Source organism: Arachis hypogaea, chromosome 18 (genome assembly GCF_003086295.3).
Source record: "Arachis hypogaea cultivar Tifrunner chromosome 18, arahy.Tifrunner.gnm2.J5K5, whole genome shotgun sequence".
Classification (NCBI taxonomy): domain Eukaryota; kingdom Viridiplantae; phylum Streptophyta; class Magnoliopsida; order Fabales; family Fabaceae; genus Arachis; species Arachis hypogaea.
Genome location: NC_092053.1, coordinates 4150018 through 4167095, shown reverse-complemented (window position 1 = coordinate 4167095; position 17078 = coordinate 4150018). Strand labels below are relative to the sequence as shown.

Below are 17078 nucleotides of genomic sequence, written 5' to 3'. Positions count from 1 at the left end.
ACATGATGAGTATGAAAATTTGAAAAAATTAAAAGAAAAGTTGAAGTTTGATGAGACGTGAGATATGTAAAAGAAGAGAGAGAAAGTGTGTGTTTGAACTTTGAAGTCTGAGCAAACTGATTGAGATGAAGAATCCTAACTACTAAAACAAGACGCCCACCATTGTTGCTGCCAAACAACACCCACATTTGACGTTACAGTACACGTACATGTACGTATATGTCCAGTATCAAAGTACGTAATAGTAATAATGTAAAACACTTTCATTTTTCCTTCTTCTAAATTACTCTCATACTTTTATAGTAATGCTATTAATTATCTAATAAATTTGTTTAGCTTACATGACTATATAGTATATAGACGTACACTTCTCAATTTCAATTTCATTCAATATTCATTATTATTATTAAATGAAAGGTTTGTACCTTGTAGGCTGTAACTTGCAAAAAAAAAAAGGAAAAAAGGAGGACTTTTTTTCTTTCATGGATATGGTTGGATAATTAGTTATCAGAAGTCACAAGTCACTCATTACCTTAATATCCACGTACAATACCTAATAAATTGTGTTGTGAGTTGAGTTGTCAGATTGCATTTTTTTTCTCTTTTGTGATTCATGAGGCAAGTTTGAAGAAATGCTAGATTTGGTTGTGTGAAATGAAATATGAAACAATAATAATAAGTGAAGGAGAAATAATGAATGAATATGAATAAGAAAGAAAAGGAAAAAGTGGGGGTGGGTTCTGTACTGTCTAGGGCTGTCCCCCCCACCCAACACACAGTGTTTGTTTCTCTCTCCAAAGTCCAAAAGGCACTAATACTATTACTATCTATCCATCACACATTGGCTTTTGTTGTTTGTGAGCTTCCTATGCATTTGTCCATGTCTGCTGCTCCCTCTTCTCACTACCTGCAGATGAGGGGAGGAGGGGTTAGACAATCATACTTTGAATCCCTTGTTATCATTTGATCCTCTTCTTCTTTTTTCTCTATCACTCTGTTTCTGTTCTGTTGTGTTGTGTTCTGTTTACAGTCCCATTCCTCTGCTCCTCCCCTGTTTTGTGGTGCCCCTCCAAAAACATGAATTCCCCCTTTTCTTTTTTCATGATTTGACCTCATTTCCCATTCCCATTTTCACTACACTTCCCTCTTTCTGGGTTTCCCCTTTTTAAAATCCACTTGATTACTTCCCTTCTTTATCTTCTTTTTTTCCTTTTTATATTCTTCTTGCTTTAGTTACTTACTTACTTTCACTTTGAAACCTCACAGAGAAAACCACCCAAAAAAAAAAAAACTTTTTTGTGTTCATGGAAATTGATCTGAACCATGCAGTGACTGAGGTTGAAAAGAATGCAACTTGCAATGGTGGCTGTCACAAAGAACAAGCAACTGCTTCTTGTGTGTGCTGTGTGCCATCATCATCATCATCATCATCCTCATCCTCTGCTGTGTCTTCTTCTTCGTATCTGGAGCTATGGCATGCTTGTGCTGGCCCTCTTACTTCTCTCCCAAAGAAGGGGAATGTGGTTGTCTACTTCCCACAAGGGCACTTAGAGCAAGCTGCATCTTTCTCTCCCTTCACACCATTGGAGATTCCAACACATGATCTTCAACCACAGATCTTCTGTAGAGTTGTCAATGTCCAACTACTTGTGAGTGCCCAATTCAGTGAAAACTGCATACCCTCTTTTCTGTTCATTTGGTTTTGGACTAAATTTTCATTTTTTTTTCCTGTGTATTTCTTTATCAACAGGCCAATAAGGAGAATGATGAGGTTTACACACAGGTCACTTTGCTTCCCCAAGCTGAGGTTGGTTTGCTTTTTGAAATGTTGTTTTTGAATTTTTAAGCTTCATTCAGATTTTTTGTATGAGGCTGCAATTTGGTATGTGAATTCAGTTGGCAGGGATGGGGAAAGAGCTTCTTGAGGAATTGGGAGCTGATGAAGAAGGAAATGGAAGAACACCTACAAAAACAACACCTCACATGTTCTGCAAGACACTCACAGCCTCTGATACAAGCACTCATGGTGGTTTCTCTGTTCCTCGTAGAGCTGCTGAAGATTGTTTTCCTCCTTTGGTGTGTAATATCATGCTCTTCTTAAATATGCACTCATCTTTCTAGATTTCAGTCCGAAAAAAATTGGTATCGGTATATGAACTCGTTCGATAAGCTAACTAAATTAGTATTAAGTTTTAAATTTATGGTGTTTTCTTTTGATTACAGGATTATAAGCAGCAGAGACCCTCTCAAGAGCTTATTGCAAAAGACCTGCATGGTGTGGAGTGGAAATTTCGCCATATTTACAGAGGTATTCTCAAAAAATAGAAAGAAATAAAGAAGTGTGTGTGGCTGGCTTCATATGTTGGGGATAAATTATACAGAAAGTGGATGTGGTGGTTTTTGTCAGGTCAGCCGAGGCGGCATCTACTCACTACCGGATGGAGTATTTTCGTTAGCCAAAAGAATCTTGTGTCCGGTGATGCTGTGCTTTTCCTAAGGTATGTATATGTTGATCTTGGACTTCTTAATTGGCACAAATCTGCATTGGAAACACAGCAAATGTTCTTGAAATTCTTAATGTCATGTTTGTTGCCATATTTAGCAGAAAGTAATTATCAACTGCCAAACTAAAAATATTTGGATGTAGTTAGTATTGTCCTATTTATTGGATTGGTCAAAATATGTTCTTGTCATAGTGGCTCTAAAGTACCAAACTAGCAAAATGAAATCAAAATCTACTATGTAGAACATACTTCATGTGCAGTAGAATCTTGAAGTTATTATGAGTCGGTAAACTTTAAAAGCATGAAAAATGAAGGATAATAATGTACAAATGCCTGTTGATTATATATATTTTGTAGGGGTGAAAATGGAGAATTGAGATTGGGAATCAGAAGAGCTGTTCGACCAAGAAATGGTCTTCCTGAGTCTATTGTTGGTAACCAGAGTTGTTATCCCAATTTCCTTTCTTCTGTGGCTAATGCTATATCAGCAAAAAGCATGTTTCATGTTTTCTACAGTCCAAGGTAATAGATCAGAAAGATGTTTTCTTCTGTTCTTAGTTCTTATCAATATGCAAATCCGGTCTAGGGATTAAATGTTCAGCCATTTAACTTGCTATATTGCAGGGCAAGTCATGCAGATTTTGTTGTATCCTATCAAAAGTATGCCAAAAGCATCAAGAATCCGGTGACCATTGGCACAAGATTCAAAATGAAATTTGAAATGGATGAATCACCTGAAAGAAGGTCAACAGTGGCAATAGCTATGAATATTTTAGCTGCATATCTCTCATGAAAATTTGTATCCTGTGAGGAACATGAATCAATCTTCTTACCTTGCAGGTGTACTAGTGGTATAGTGACTGGAATGAGTGATTTGGATCCATACAGATGGCCTAAATCAAAATGGAGGTGCTTAATGGTACATTTTCAGTTTTGCTTGAACTATGCACCATGTTTTCCCCCCAAACATTTTCTCTAAGTTTACTGCTTTGATATCCAACAGGTCAGATGGGATGAGGATATGGAGACTAATCATCAGGATCGAGTATCTCCATGGGAGATCGATCCTTCGGCTTCTCTCCCTCCATTGAGTATGCAGTGTTCCCCAAGGCTGAAGAAACTGCGGACAGGTCTGCAGGCTGCATCATCCAGTCACCTCATCACTGGTATGACTGTTAATCAAACAAATGATGATATTATATATATGGCCAAGTAGTAATCACCCCCCTAATTTTCATGATGGCGGCAGGAGGCACTGGGTTTATGGACTTGGAGGAGTCTGTAAGATCGCCCAAGGTCTTGCAAGGTCAAGAAAATACAGGTTTTATGTCCCTATATTTTGGACGTGACACAGTAACTAAGCAGCCAGGTTTTGAGATCAGTTCTCCCAATCATCCGAATCTTGCATCGGCCGGAGCAAGAAAGATGACTGCTGCTGAGCTTATGAGGGTTCACCCTCCTACATATGCAGGCTTCGTGGAACCTAATAATAGGTTTCCGAGGGTCTTGCAAGGTCAAGAAATATGTCCACTAAGGTCCCTGACAGGGAAGGTTGATATAAACCTCGGTGCTTGGGGTAATAAACCAAGTAGTGCAAGTTGCACAACTTTCAACCTGCATCAAGCTACCAGACCAAAATTTGATTCTTTAGGATCAGAAGTCCTTCAAACTGCATATTTTCCTTATGGTGATATTCACAAAGCTGGTCATGGTAGCAGCATGTTGTGCTCTAAACCGTCGAGTTTCCAAAGAGATATTGCGCCATTTAACACTCCTCTGACTCAGGCAGGGATAATTAGAAATGAAATTGGAAGGTCTGGCCCTTCAATCATGCATGAGCAGAAGCTGCCGGAGAATGTTTCCGTGGTTTCTTCTTTAGGGGGAAACAGCATGAGGATGCCAGTTCCGGATGAAGAGAATCTCAAGGGGAAGATAAATGGATGTAAACTATTTGGAGTTGCCTTGTCTGGAGAAACTACCACCCAAAACGCTAAAAGGAGCTGCACAAAGGTGAGCGATGATAGGTAGCAACAGAGTTATATTATGATATGCCAACTTTTTCTCTTACTTTGACAAATTTGGCCAACCAATATAACATACACTGAATGAAGGTTCACAAGCAAGGCAGCTTAGTTGGAAGAGCTATCGATCTCTCAAGATTGAGCAGCTACACTGATCTCTTCACTGAACTTGAGAGACTCTTTGGCATGGAAGGCCTACTAAGAGATCCTGATAAGGGATGGAGGATCCTGTACACCGACAGCGAAAATGACATCATGGTTGTCGGGGATGACCCATGGCAGTAAGTACTCCCCTTCCTTAACTAAACATCTGTATATAAAGGAAAATGCTGTTTATGCCACCTTACTCAACTTAACGTGTGTTCCATTTACAACATTCGTGTGCAGTGAGTTCTGCAATGTGGTATCAAAGATTCATATATATACACAAGAGGAAGTGGAGAAGATGACAATTGGGATTATCAGTGATGATACACAGAGCTGTTTGGAACAGGCACCAGTCAATATGGAGGCTTCTAAGTCTTCCTCGGTGGGTCAACCAGATTCTTCCCCAACAGTAGTTAGAGTCTAGTGTCCGTGTTCGGGGTTGCCTTTTTGTGTTTGCCCTCTTCTTTTCCTTTATTTGCAATATAATTGAATGCAATTTTCATCTGTTGATGCAAAGATTGATTACTACAAGATGCGTTAGAGAACTGAATTATGTAATAAGGCCGTTATTTACCGCTGAAGCGTTAACTAAGGTTGACATACTCTGAAATAATAATCTTAGGCTCCGGGTCCAATATAACAACGCAATATGGAGAACAATCTAGGACCTGACCAAGTGCGAACCTAGTACCATTAACCACTGTCCGTGATCCCGGTGATTTAGGATATATTCATTTTTCACAAAACTATTTTATTTTTCCTGGTTTCGTTTCTTATTTCTGGCCTTCAGGCTCAAAGCCATCCAATGAGTACGAAAGAACCTTTTTTTAGTTAGGCCCAAGAATCAAGGTGGAGGCATTGCTTCGTTCATTTTCTTCGGAGAGGAGGCAACAGAATAGCAGTAACTAGCAAGCCAGATTGGTGAGTGAACTTTTGGACTTCAATGCTTGCCTCCCCTGCTCTGGTTCCATGCCACTTTAACTTGCACACTGTTCGATGGCCAAACAATTCAAGTCGGAAGAAACTCAAGAAATATGTTCTTCAAACAGAGACCATCAATTTCAAGGAGAGAGTACCACTTAATCACTTATCTACCAGTTTCCTTTACAAACGGGTAAATCATATATTACAAAATTGGGCATATAGCTGGGGGTGATTGAGATAAACCTACTTCTGAATTCTGATATTTTACTAGAGAATCCGATGGCTATACATTTACAGGTAATTTGCTCTCAGCAGAGCCAAAATTGAAGATAAAATATTCTCAATGCAGAACTCCCCACCATATCAAAATGAACTGCGTCCATCCAGACAATGTAGCATGCCTAGTTGACAACACGAATTATATAGCCTGCGACGGACCTGTCATCATGTGTTGTAAGGACAATTTGAATATCAAATGTCAAGAATTGAGAATCTTTATAGCAACATCTTTACCAAAAATACACCCGGAAGGCAAAACATTGGATGGGCAAATTTGTAGCTAGTAAGTAGATTCCTTCACATTCCCTCATCAACTTCCATTTCCTGAGCACCAATATCGCTGCTCAGCTTTCTTCAGTTTCTAAATGCAAAATATGGTGTTTAGAAGGGCCTCATCTTAATTTATTATTATATACACAATGTCTAATGCCTCTACTCAGAATCTGAATCAATAGAAAGATACAAGTGGGGCCTTACTGAACGTTTTTGGCGGGGAAACGAGAATGGGCTGTCAGATCTTGGCCTACTTGCTTTGTCAGATCTAGCATCATTCATACCAAGAAGCAAAGAACCTGGCATGAGAAGGAACAATGAGTTGAGGAGAACGGGCCAAAACATAAATCTATACTGCATTCAAAATGACCAACTTAGAACAGGCACACAACCCCGATAATGTAGTGTTGAAATACAATTGTGCATGTAATTTTTCATTGATTTGGAGCAAAATAAGGGAGCATAGCAGGAGACAGGAACTAGGGCAGGACACAGTTACATCTATGTAAAAAGCAGAGGAACAAAGTGACGAGGCAAAAGAACCGTCTTATGGAAGAGAATTCCTAGGAATTTCTCTTTTTACTAATAATATATATTTTTACACTGCATAACTTGAAAATGGGCAGGATACTAACCACCACAGGGTGTGTGTATCTATACTTCCTGATCCAGAGGGCAAGTTGAACAAAATGCCTTCCTCAGCTAATGACATAGTGCTATATAATGAAAGAGTTTGCAAGAGAAACCGTGACAAAAAAATATATACAAGATTTAACAAAAGTAACAAACCAGTATCTGTCAATGTGTCTGTTGCACCTCCTCTGGATGTAGCCTGCGATCTGGAATTCAACCCACTGGGGACAGAACCATTACCATTACTTCCACCAGCACCACCTCCAAGCCTAAGAGAGATCCAATCATCAGTGCACACACCATTTGACACATCTGCCTGTTCTCTTGATTCATGCTGCACAGATGATTCCAGTGGTGTTGTTGGAAGAAAAATCTTAAGTGAGGGATCTTCTCCAGCAAATGCCAGAGGATTGTCTACCAAACCACCAACCAAACCACCATTTAAATCAGCATCAGATCGACCTGCAGAGGAATCCTGTATCAAAGAATTGGATTCCAAAGCAGAAGTATCTGAAGCTAACGTATAACCATTTAAATCACCATTCTGCAAGTGGACCAATGCATCCGAGACATCTGCATCTGAACTAAATAACTGGAATCCTGAGCCAGCCTGAGTTCCTGAAGGCAATGACCAGATGGAAGAAGGCATCCCAAAATCATCTTCATTGGGGTTACTGAAGAGCCCTAAGCATGGATTTCCACCAAGATTGTGATCTGTATATGAATCAATAATTCCAGGCTGTGGCATTGAGTAAATATCAGTATCAGCGGCACCAGTGTCGTTATTTTTATACTCAATTGTAGAAGATACCAATATATCATTGTCATCTTCTGAATCAGAGAGAACAATAACTTCTGCATCAGCTGCCAGAGCAGAAGGGTTAGGTACAGTATATCCATAAGCTGAATCAACATTATTGTGAGGCACTGAATCCATCTCAATCCCATTGGTAGGAGAATAATCAATATGCCCACCGACACCCTGATTTACACTAGGATCATCACCTTCCCGACCACTTACAGTGTCACTGCTGCTCATTGGTATAACCACATGATCATGATTTCCAAAATCTTTGTTCAATCCATTGCCAGATGAGGTATTTGTGTCCTCAGGTTTGCTGAATACCCAAACTCCATCATGATTCTTCTTCATGCCAATTCTTAGACCAGTTGGAGTGTCTGAAACATCTTCCTGTTTGAGCTTTAAAGCCTCCATTCCATTGACTTCTCCACTGGTAGAAAGAGCCAGGGATCCATCAGGACAGTGCCATTGAACAAGATTCCCTAACTCCCGGTGTTCACTTTCACTCTTAGCCTTGGCACGCCAATAACCATCAGGCTTCACCTCAATTTCAGTAACATCTTCCCCACAATTTCTCATCTGTACCAGCAAATCAATGTAAATAATTATAAGTTCATCTCATATAAACTTTAGGAAGAGAGAAATAAAGATTAAGGGGGGTAAAAGACCTACCATAGAAGTTATCCGATTAAAATAAGGGTCAATAATGATATCCTCCAATGCATAGTTTTTAAGACATATGGGACATTGCCACTGCAGAAACAATTAATGCTTCATCATACATACTATAAAAAATATACTTCTATGTGGAGGATGTCATACAAATCATGGGCCAATTTGAGGATCTTACCTTCCTTGAGCGTTGATTCATTTCCACAAAAATTTCAAGATCAAAGCAACCCATGTGAGCACAAGGTTTGAATCTTCCTGCAACCCTCATTCTTGAACCACTCATCTATAAAGTTCACATGCATAAAAAAAATGTCAAGATTTGTGAAAATGACCAGCAAAACTTCAAGGATTAATAAAAAACTGTCCAATACTTGAAAGCCTTACTGGACAACGAAGGTTGATGGTAAAAGTATCTGAGACCACTTCCAAATCACTGTCACTGTCAGCATTATCATCTGCATTTCCACCCCCAACACGAGAACATACACGTGCAAGAGCATCTTCAAAACGCTCCCCATCAGACTCCTTGGGAATTGTGTTTAGGATCTAGAAAACGGAGACTCAAATCCTTTAATATAAAGGCACATACAGATAACATTTGGAGAAAGGATATAATTGATCAGAAAGTTAAGACTACGTAAGAAATGTTCTATCAACTATCAGTCTATCTCAATTCCAGTAAGGAATCATACCATTATATGGTAATAGGAAATAGGAAAATAAGCAACCATACGGAGACTCAAATCCTTTAATATAAAGGCACATACAGATAACATTTGGAGAAAGGATATAATTGATCAGAAAGCTAAGACTACGTAAGAAATGTTCTATCAACTATCAGTCTATCTCAATTCCAGTAAGGAATCATACCATTATATGATAATAGGAAATAGGAAAATAAGCAACCATATAATGCAATCTACCTGTTGCAAGCTACGCCTTTTAACAATACGGACCCCTAAACAGAAAATGCGAGCATCACAGCCTGTTAAGGAAATCTTATTAATTCCGTCTTTTGTATATGGCGTGATCTGACAAGGAAGAAATAAGGAAATTCAATGAAACTTGTAAAATTAACACTTCAGAAAACCTTGGACTAAACCTAGCACCCAGGAGGAAAATATCTCCATGTAAAATACAAGACAGAGATTAAATGACTGCAGGAAATTCTGAGAAGTTACAACCATACTGAAAATAAACTTACAATTGGGCCATCATCACGGCCGTTAGCCCCGAGCAGTTGTGAACCAGGTCGGTTAATCACACGAACAGGAACACCTACATGTACCATACTCAAATCAATAAAAACAAAATGCAGATGCAATCAAATTCACCAATTCTTCAAACAATGTTTCTGTTGCACTAAGTAATTATGTACCTCTGATCACACGAGTAGCATGAAAGCTAAAACAATATCAACTTTCTGAACCAATTCAAAAAAACAGACAACAGAGAGAAGATTGTGACTAGAAATCATACCATTGACCTGCAGGTCTGTATATTGTGGCCATTGCATCCTATATGAAACTTTGTCGTTCAGCAGCATGCACCAGGCCTACAAACGACACTTGGCTTATATCAACAAACTAACTTAGGTAAAAGGTTGCCCATTAACTTACTATAACTAAAAAATAACCAACCTGAACATCAAATTCTGGTCTTGATACCAAGTCTTTGTCTGCCCTTGTAAGTTGAAATGTTCTATCCACACTCTGCACTGGGTTGGCTCTGAATAATTCAAAGAGAAATATGGTCAAATCATTCAAGCAACACCAACAATAACCGAGTTTTGTCCCACGAAGTGGGGTCAAGCCCTTCAAGCAGAAATTTTTCAAAGGGTATATTTTCATCTCAGACAAACAAATACAATGCTCAAACAGCCTTATCTATTGCACACAACATAAAAAGGAAATAGCACTAATATTATGATCATTTCTAATAGCCAAGGTTGTCAAACTCGCGAGTCTAAGTAAACTCGTGGAGTTGACCTAGACTCGACTCGCGAGTTAACTCGTAGACTCATACGAGTTCACCTATTATGAAATATATATATATACATACTCAATTCTAACCCTTCAAAATTAATAATATCAATCTTAAAAGCACATAATAAATTAAAATAATAGCATACATTATAACAAATACTTTAAAATACACATTCAAATCCTCTATAATTATTCTTATACAAATACAACATAGAACACACGAAATTAAAAATTCTAAATCTGTAATACTAAATCTTTAGTTGAACATTGAACAATATCAAATAATCAAATTAACTCTAATCAAAATAATTAATTACCAATCAGCCATGAATGGATGAACCATCTGGCCATCTAACATAAACGATAAGCAATAGGCTAAAATTAGAAGCAATAAAATTTAAAAAGCGAAAAGAAAAACTAAATCAAGAAGCAAAAGCTCAAAGAAAGGGCAAAAGGCATACAAAAAAATGGAGGATACAGAAGAAAAGAAGGGGCAAAGTCCCAACAACAACAGCAGATCGAAGACAAGGGTGCAGCAGCAGCACGAAACAACGGCGACAAATAGTCATGGATTTCAAGACGGTGCAAACCAGAGCAGAGATAGGACTGCAGTGAACGGTGATAGCACGATGGAGTTGCGGATAGTGGAGATGTGAAGAAATACAAAGCAGAGGGCAACATAGGTAAAATTCACAAAGACAATGGCGCAAATCAGAGCAGAGGTAGTAGATGCAGTCGAACAACGGCAGCTCGACGAGGAATGGCAACTACGGCAGAACATGGAGAAAGTGAGACTTGAGAGAAACGACGCAGATGAGTGAGTTGTGAGTGAGTTTTCTTTCATTCTTTGGGAGTGTTATCGTAACCCTAATAAAAAAAAAAGTGTTTCTTTGGTTTCAAAATGACGCTTTTTTTAGCCAAAATGAAGAAAGACACAAACTCGCTAACTCGGTCCTAGACTCACGAGTTTGTTCGAGTTTGACCGAGTCTAGCCGAGTTTACTCATGATAGAGTCTATGCTCGAGTCAACTCGATTCCATATCTAAACTGAGTTAACTCGAGAGTTTGACAACAATGATAATAGCACAAAAGATAAATGTTAGTTGTTACAATCCCTTCAAACAGAACAATGTCTTAAATATAAAATATCAATAGAAAGCAACTAAAACTGGAAAGAAAAAATATATGCATGAACTTGTGTTCAAGATCGAAACAGATAATATTTCCCAATCTCTAGGCGGCATAAAGCAATAAGAAATTTATTTCTGTTCAATAGAAACTTGAACAATCAGACAAATTATGTCTATCTTCAGCACATCCACACAAGGCACTCACCCATCAGTTGGAATATGGGTTGTAGTCAACTTCACAGGAAACATAGGGGTGGCCACTGAAACCCAAAACCTGTAATGGGGAAAAAAAAGAGCAGAAAACAGATATTTGAGTGGCTCAGTGCATTTGGAGAAATGGAGTTTATCATTTATTTTCTACATTTTTCTATTCTAGTGAGGGGGTAATCTCCATTGTTATTATCAGTTAAATTGATTCCTATTGTAAACCAACACATGCACTAGAAAATACTAACACACAATTGCTCTTAAAGTAAAAATGTATACGCGGAACTAAATTACGAAGAAAAATACTTTCAAACAACAAATTCCGATCCCAAATAAGCTAAAATATCAAGGAAACAAATCTTACGGATCTGCACGAGTGAGTCGACAGAGTTCACAGTAAAATTTTTGAGGAAGGGGTGGAATTGGTTCCATAGGTTTCTCTGGAATAATAACACAGTTAATGTGCTGCCACACATGGCATCTTGTATCCTCACACTGCAATAAAATAAGAGTAAAGAATATAAATATCTAAGTTGTAATTGCAGAGTTGTGAAAAGTACATTCTATTGACGAAATAATGTGGCTGAGCGTCAATGAAATTGTATGCCATTGCAAGAAAGTGGATAAAGTTTTACACATTAGGAGGAACAAAGAAACATCTTGAACATTACATTACACCTTTATCAGTGGATCAGTTTCCAACGAACTACCACAAAGACACCGAATCTTTGTTTCTTCCTGAAAGATCTCATCAACTTCACCTTTAATTTTAACATTACTGACATCTGGGGAGGAACCCTGTCCCTTTGATGCTAAATCAATGGCCCCAGATACCTGCAATTTTCTGTTCAAAAAGGAAATACAAAACATCAAGAAAGAAAAATAATAAAGCTGGGAACATGAACGGCAGTAGACTTATCCAAAATCAGACCTAAAAATCAAATCACCAAATCATGTCAGAACTGTGATCTACAACTTTTGCTACACTAAGTTTATCTGAAGCATATGAAAAGGCATATATATGAACACTTACCTAAAGGTATCATCCACTAATTTTGCCACCTGTTCTTTCCCAATAGCATTCTTCTTAGCCCAGATTTTGGAAGCTGGAAGGGAACAAGTATCTCAGTTAACAGGAAAATGAATGATTATTTTTATAAAAAAAAAAAGAGAATATCATTACGACAGAGAGAAGTATCGTTAGAACAAGGCTGGGTGACAAGAAATTAAGAAAAAGCTCAATTTCATAAAAGTAAGAAGGAATATTTTTTTAGCAAAAGAGAAAATTCACTGCGGTTTAACAGGATACCCTGTAACTTTAACCGAAGAAAAAAAGGGAAAAAGAAGAGGACAAAGAAGAAGCTACAACTGACCATCAGAAAGAAGGTATCATCAGACAAATAAAACACGAAACCTCCGCAACACATCTACACTCGAGAATTTAGCTAATAACTATATTATGCAGATATAGTCTAAAACTTCCAGCATATAAGCTTCTCACCGGCCAAACAGGGACATTATGAAAATTTAAAAATTAAAGACTTCAAGGTAGAATTAGAAACAAAGGTTGAGACATGTGGTCGTGTGTGCCAGTGTGCATCATAAAGATAGAGTAGGGTCTTACCCTGTTCATCTGAGAGAATAGACAATATCCTATCAATGAGATCCTGCAGAAAATAAAACATCGAAATAATTATATTTTTTATAATTGCCAATGCCAGAATCAGTAATATTTTTTCTTATCTGACCTGCTTCTTTCCCTGCTTTGAAAGTCCCAATTGAGTGAGCACATCTTTGAGCTCTTTTATGCGAAAAGAATTCAATTTTTCCTACAAGAGATGTCACTCAATCATAAAAGTAGAACAGCATTTCAATTTATAGTGTGCAGGTTCACAACAATTGCAATGAAGAATAATTATAACCTATACCAGACATCCCTTTTCTTTCGTCAGAAGTAAGCCAAGTAACCAAAAGACCAAAAAAATCCAATCAATGAAAACAAGCCACACACTAAACTTGGCAGAGGGGCCAAATAAAACAAATTCACCATCCATGCAAATCAGTTCTTTAATAAAACGAAGTTTGCTCCATCTGCATTAAAAACATTTTTTACCACTACAAATTTCAATTCCACAATAACACTACGCAAAAGCAAACTACCACAGTACAATGCTACACTGAAAGAGACTTCAACAAGAAGTATCGTCGAAAAACAACAATGAACACGTAAAATCGTTATCCTAATATACCTTACAACTAGATACCAAGTCCATTTGTTCACGGAATCTTCAGCAACAGTCGGCAAGCAAAAGCCACGTAAGTTAGGCCATACTGGCAGCAGCAGCAACCGATCCTACACAAAATCAAATAAACGAAGCAAAAACAAAGATGAAAGGAGTTCAATTAAGCATGTCAACGTTGAATTGCAGGTGAAAATCAGGTGAAATTGAGCTGAAACGAGGGAATGGAAGCAGAGAGAAGTGATCGCGAAATAGAGAGAAAGGGGAGAACGGAATGACGGTTAGGGTTTTGAGAGCTCACGAAGACTGAGTGCACGTCTCTGTGTAGTGGCGGTACTGTGTCCGTGTCTGTGCTGCTATCGTTTTTTGTGTTTTGGTTGGTATCGTTTTTTGACCCACAGCTCAGTCTTAGTCTCTTTACTATACTCGCAAAATGTGGACCTAATGGCACATCATCCAATCCACTTTATTTTACGAGAACATGTCCGGGTTATGTTTCAATACGCTCGCGTCTACCATGCGGACCTAATCTTCATTTAGAATATTTTTTTCCTAAAATTTGTCAAAATTTTAAAAATGTTCATAAATTTTATTTAATTTTAATTATATTTTCTAAAGTTTTTTATTTGAATCAAATATATTTTTTACCTTACTTTCTAGAAAATTTAGGATCGATTCAATAATAACTAAATTTTAGGATAAATTACTTTAATAAACTAAGTCTATTCGAAAATTACTCAGATCCTCCAAAACGAAAAAGGCTACCTGAATGTCCCAAGTTACATTTTTATATAAATTTAATCTATTAAATTCGATTTATGCAAACTGGTACTAAATCGAATCCATTAGATTCAAATTGCATGCAAATGGACATCGGCTATAAATCGAATCTAATAGCTTCGAATTAAATACACACTAAATCGAAATAATGAGATTTGATTTGTATATGCATGTAAATCAAACCAATTGAGTTCGATTTATAATGAAACTTGGCCAATTTTAGTATTTATTACACTAAGGGGAGTAAATCGAATGCACTTAATTCGATTTATACAATATTGACGTTTATAAATACGAGCTCATCGTGAAATTTTCACCATAGTGAGATTCACAATGGTTAGTGATGAGAGTTTTGTAACTCTTGTGCACTATAGAGGGTTCATTAAGAACAAACACGACCAGGTATTAAGTTTACTAATAAGGAACCGTTGAGTGTTTTTTCTCAAACCTTCGACGAGTTTTGCTGAGTTTAAGGATACTATACTCCGAAAATTAGGTATGCTTGGCGTCAAACGAGTGGAGAAGTCGTTCTATAGAATCCCCATATCCATGTTACGTGATGATGTGAAGTATAATTCATTTGTTATTGGCAGTGAGGAAGACTTGCAAGTTCTGCACCATTGTCGCCGTCAGTTTTTCGAGGTGAGGACTCCGAAACTGTTGGCTAAGCTTGTAGATGTGGTATCTAGTTCTGGAGGTTCGAATCAAAATCCTCAATCCTCAGGACATCCAGCCTGCTCTAGTGTCATGCTTGTTGGTGCCTCGTCGGTTGCACTGGTCATTGCACTTGAGGAAGGTTTGGTAGCTTCTCCTTCCTTTGCATTCAATCTAAACTGCAGTGGTGATGCCGGAGTTGGTGAGACTGGATAGTTGGGGGAGGTAGCATTTGCAACACCCGGTTCTCCTACAACGGTCCCGGTCTTTGGAGAGGTTGCAGTACCCGATGGAGGGTTGAGGATGCACTGCATGATGATGATGATGTGGATCCCGCCACAATAGCGGATGATAGTGACAATGACACACCACGGTCGACTCCAGCTGTGGGTAGGGGAGCATCTAGTTCAGGTACTAATCAGTTCCCCCATAATTCTCAGCTTTGGACTTGAATGCCATGGCACCTCAACGGAATCCGGGAGTACCTGTTGGGTTCGGTGCTAGAGAGACACAAAATACATGAGTTATATATGAATTTCAAGTTGGTCAGCAGTTTCAAGATAAAGAATAAGTCGTGTTAAGCGTGAAGACTTATAGCATTCGTCGTGGGGTTGAGTACAAGGTATTGGAATCTGATAATCGCAAGTACTATGGCAAGTGCAAGGAGTTTGGCAGCGGGTGCGCATGCTCATTTGGGTTAGCCTCCGCCAGCGCAGTGGTATTTGGGAGGTAAAACAATACAATGGTCCTCATATTTGTCTAGACACATTTATATCTAGTTATCACATGAAGCTTGATTATCATGTCATATCGGTCTCCATATTGTCCATGATTAGAGCTGATGTTGTCGTCTCGATCAAGGTACTGCATAATGGCACAGAGGCACACTTCGGGTTCAAACCGACTTTCAAGAGGGTTTGGATGGCTAAACAGAAAGTTGTGGCCCAGATTTACGGAGATTGGGAGGAGTCATACAATGACTTGCCACGATGGGTATTGGGTATTCAAATCACGATGCCAGGTAGTGTTGTGGTGTTAAAGACGAGTCCTGTGTGGGTTGGTGGGCAGGTAGATGACTCTGCAGCTTATTTCTATCGGCTTTTCTGGACATTTTTACCGTGTATTGAGGCATTTCGACATTGCAAGCCATTGGTCAGTGTGGACGGTACCCACCTATATGGGAAATACGGCAGTACACTATTGGTTGCAATTGCACAGGACGGCAACTCGAACATTATTCCTATTGCATTTACACTTGTGGAGGGGGAGAATGCAAAGTCGTGCTCATTCTTTCTATCTCACCTATGACAGCATGTGACCCCTCAACCGCAAATACTTGTCATATCAGATAGGTACAATGTGATAAATCCTGCATTGGAAGCTTCTTACGGTGGCTGGCTTCTGCCTATTGCATATAGGGCTTTTTGCATCTGACACGTGGCTGCAAATTTCGCACTGAGTTTCAAGGGAAAGGATGCACGGATGTGGTTAGTGAATGCTGCTTATGCCAAGACCAAGGTCGAGTTTCACTACTGGTTTGACATTCTTCGTGCCGAAGATCTTGCTTTGTGCGACTGGGCTAATCGGATTGACTATGCATATTGGACTCAGCATCGAGACAAAGGTCGGAGATTTGGGCACATGACTACGAATATATCTGAGTGTGTGAACTCGATACTAAAGGGTGTGAGGAACCTTCCAGTCCGTGCGTTGGTGAAGGCCACTTACGAGAGATTGGCCGAGCTATTCATCTAGAAAGGCAGAGAGGCCGAGGCATAGTTAAGAATCGGGCAACAGTTTTGTCAGCATCTGATTAAGGCAATCGAG

General features: G+C 38.7%; 3 protein-coding genes across 6 annotated transcripts; 2 read left to right on the top strand and 1 right to left on the bottom strand.

Annotated features, from left to right (window-relative positions):
* The first annotated feature begins 577 nt into the window (after positions 1-577).
* Positions 578-6035, top strand: LOC112771424 (auxin response factor 4). The gene is made up of 12 exons (XM_025816170.3): positions 578-1649; positions 1751-1807; positions 1897-2076; positions 2224-2308; positions 2408-2498; positions 2862-3026; positions 3129-3248; positions 3345-3423; positions 3508-3670; positions 3754-4514; positions 4616-4806; positions 4913-6035. Exons 1-12 carry the CDS (start codon positions 1305-1307, stop codon positions 5094-5096), a joined length of 2421 nt encoding a protein of 806 aa, XP_025671955.1. The 5' UTR covers positions 578-1304; the 3' UTR covers positions 5097-6035.
* Positions 5732-14260, bottom strand: LOC112771422 (E3 SUMO-protein ligase SIZ1). 4 transcript variants are annotated; one of them, XM_072226052.1, is made up of 20 exons: positions 14119-14260; positions 13827-13930; positions 13326-13406; positions 13202-13244; positions 12611-12683; positions 12256-12421; positions 11942-12072; positions 11576-11644; positions 9896-9983; positions 9735-9810; positions 9460-9533; positions 9179-9286; positions 8640-8801; positions 8434-8538; positions 8256-8336; positions 6938-8162; positions 6784-6850; positions 6353-6447; positions 6110-6236; positions 5732-6034 (listed from the first exon to the last, which is right to left on the bottom strand). In XM_072226052.1, exons 2-18 carry the CDS (start codon positions 13848-13850, stop codon positions 6423-6425), a joined length of 2598 nt encoding a protein of 865 aa, XP_072082153.1. In that variant the 5' UTR covers positions 13851-13930; positions 14119-14260; the 3' UTR covers positions 5732-6034; positions 6110-6236; positions 6353-6422. The 4 variants fall into 4 exon arrangements, with proteins under 4 accessions (XP_072082153.1, XP_072082154.1, XP_025671952.1 ...); XM_072226053.1 differs by having other exon boundaries at positions 5732-6023; positions 14119-14256; XM_025816167.3 differs by lacking the exon at positions 6784-6850 and having other exon boundaries at positions 14119-14256.
* Positions 14261-15611: 1351 nt separating this feature from the next.
* LOC140181210 (uncharacterized) lies at positions 15612-16559 on the top strand. The gene is made up of 3 exons (XM_072224729.1): positions 15612-15662; positions 15841-15929; positions 16031-16559. Exons 1-3 carry the CDS (start codon positions 15612-15614, stop codon positions 16557-16559), a joined length of 669 nt encoding a protein of 222 aa, XP_072080830.1.
* The last annotated feature ends 519 nt before the right edge of the window (positions 16560-17078 follow it).